The following is a 2,806-nucleotide window of genomic DNA, read 5'->3' as shown; positions in this document are numbered from 1 at the left end:
TGTCCAATGGAGCGTGCAGCAAAGTTATACATCTGCATGGCAATGGCAAAGTCTTCAAGGTTGTTGAGAAACTGGAAGAAGGATCTGAACTCATCAAAGGTGATTCCCTGAAACACAAGTAGAAACAGTTAACAAAACAACTGCAGGTAGAGGTACTGGACAGAAAGAAGCTTGGAAATGACAAATATCGTTTGAGCGAGACTGTGAAGGTGCATTTCAGTGGCGTGCATACAGCATTCCTCAAAGTGCATCTAGTCATCTGTCTGAAAAATTAGAAAGCTAAATGATTATTCAAGCGATTCCATGACATGGCCTCATGAAGGACGTAAGAAGTCATTCATGGGGTTAACCATTGTATGTGTGTATGATGTGGAAAAGTTTTCGTTTTCCTCAGTGGCTTTGGCTTTATTCTCAAATTACAGTTAAAGTTCGTATGAGAAATCTTTTACAGCATTTTGTTATTCAGAAAGAGCTGCTCTCTATATAGTGGCATTTTCAAATGTTTCAATACAATTTGGCAAATCACTAAGCAGAACACTTATTGATTCTTTTTGGAATAAAAAACTCTGTTTATTTTTTACTGTATAAAATGTTGTGTTGACTCATCACATGCAGAATAGTCCAGCTAATTGTCCACATGTTTAGGTCAGTAGTGTAAGTAATAAGAGTAAGTGTAAGCAGTGTTGGGAAGGTTACTTTTAAAATGTATTCCACTACAGTTTACAGAATACATGCCCCAAAATGTATTTTGTAACGTATTCTGTTACGTTACTCAATGAGAGTAACGTATTCTGAATACTTTGGATTACCTATTACATTATCATGCTTTTTTACAACTACATGAATGTACTATTGCTGTGTGATTTATTACTTTTACTGAAGGTTATTCGCCATACCAATACCAATCAGATGTTTCAATCTTAATATAAAATGAGTAACAGCAGGTTGACGTTAGGTAAGGCTACACTTTTTGCAGCGATCTCGTATAGAAAACTATTCAGCACGTATATAAAACAGGTCCGCGGCTCTGAACCGTAGTAAAGCGACCTCTGGCTAATACGTCAGGTTCGTGTCGGGCTCGTGGCCGAAAACTAGCTTTACTTGGTTGTTTGCTGTGCATTGAAAGGCTGCTCCAACGGAACTTATTGTTTTGGAGAAAAACACGAAATAAGTGTACAGTCGAGTCTTAATAGCTTACTTACAACTGGGCTCATCAGGCACTCTTTTTGGCTGCAGTGGTTATTATTATATTTACATGCTTCCAGCTCCCGTTTCTGCTCGGTGACAACTCGTACTTTTCCTTTTTCTCGCTCCTCGCGATCACAGACACATAAGGGTATGGCAGTTCATTCTCCCTGCAGCACGGACTACACTGCCCATGAGGCTACATTCTTTAGGGCTATGCCTGTAACACTCTGCCTATTGCCTTCATATGAAATCATTTTTGTGAATCATTTTTTTAAATATTTCTTCACATCATTATGCGGGCTGCAAGTAGGGGTGACATGGGCCGCGAGATTGAGACGCAGGCATTAGAGCCTCTTAATGCGTGTTTTGTTTGGGGCGTGGAAACCAAAAATAGAGGGGGCATAGCCGAACATATGAAACAGGAAAATACCACCGTGTAATCCTTTTATTTCAGCAAAGTAACTGTATTCTAAATACCACCTTTTTAAACGGTAACTGTAACAGAATACAGTTGCTCATATTTTGTATTTTAAATACGTAACGGCGGTACATGTATTCCGTTACTCCCCAACACTGAGTGTAAGAGATCTTATGTGTTTTTTCTGTCTCTGCCCATTAAAATGGAACTACCATAAAAATGAGAGACTCTTCAATTCTCTAATTGTGAGAAAACAGACAAACAAATTCAGCAGAGGTTCAGATGATTCTTTCTACTACAAAAGATTTTCAGTTTTATTCTGTTCATTGTATAGTGCTGTGTTGTCAGTCAGTTTTTCCTTACGTGCTATGCAAATGTATAGGCGCTCTTTTGCTTTACAAATTAGAATGTAAAACACTGCGCCCCTGAAATCAGCATGTGAATAGAGTCACTAGGACATGCTGTAGTTGTCACTAATCCTTGGAAAAAATATTAGCCTTGTATTGTTGGCACTCAGTGTCAGAGACACATGAATTGTGCAGGTTAACTATAGTGTTTTTCTGCATGCATGAGCTGTTTAAGGAAATGCATTTTTTCAGCTTCTGTGACCTTCAGATATGTTTGGAGAAATATACCAAAGCAGTTGAAAAAAACAGTAAAACACATTGCAGTGTTTCATCTCCGTAAAGTAGCATAAAGTAAAAACCAATTGGAATGTACAGTCTAATTGTTGGGATGGCATGTGTTCATACATTGAGCATTCACCCAGCACTAACAAAGGATATAAAGGATATTGTGTATTTCATATCATGAATAACCAAAGTCCATCTGAGCAAATGGTTGTGAGGTGCACCTCATGCTCTTTGCTGTGAATTTGCTGTAACCCTATAACAGATGCATAATTCCGAAGATAAAATATTATTAATCAAATAACTAAATGTTTTTTTTAATTACATGATGAAATGTAGATTAAAATACAACAGCTTGCTGTGTATCTTAACCTTGACATTGCTTATATGAAGAAAAAAAGAGAAGGTGGCAAATTAACTTAATAGCAGGATAGACTGACAGATTGTAACTGCAGGTTGTGAATTATACGAGGCAGAGACCAACCTCCTGCTTCTTCCACAGCATGAAAAGGAAAGAAGGCAGGGACAGAAATAGAGACGGGTTGCATAAGGACTACATGCCAAAGTCTAG

General features: G+C 37.9%; 1 protein-coding gene across 5 annotated transcripts in view; it reads right to left on the bottom strand.

The window, feature by feature from the left end:
* The window catches only part of micu3a (mitochondrial calcium uptake family, member 3a), a 40,142-nt gene that overhangs the window by 4,026 nt on the left and 33,310 nt on the right, over positions 1-2,806 (bottom strand). For all 5 annotated transcript variants that reach the window (XM_005743610.1, XM_013913498.1, XM_013913500.1 and 2 more), the window contains one exon: positions 1-107. In XM_005743610.1, coding sequence (XP_005743667.1) covers positions 1-107 — 107 coding nt within the window. The remainder of the gene's footprint in view (positions 108-2,806) is intronic.

This window comes from Pundamilia nyererei, unplaced genomic scaffold (genome assembly GCF_000239375.1).
Source record: "Pundamilia nyererei isolate P.nyererei 1_Seehausen unplaced genomic scaffold, PunNye1.0 scaffold00134, whole genome shotgun sequence".
Taxonomy (NCBI): Eukaryota; Metazoa; Chordata; class Actinopteri; order Cichliformes; family Cichlidae; genus Pundamilia; species Pundamilia nyererei.
The sequence above is the reverse complement of the archived record's forward strand: the minus strand, read 5'-3'. Positions and strand labels throughout refer to the sequence as shown.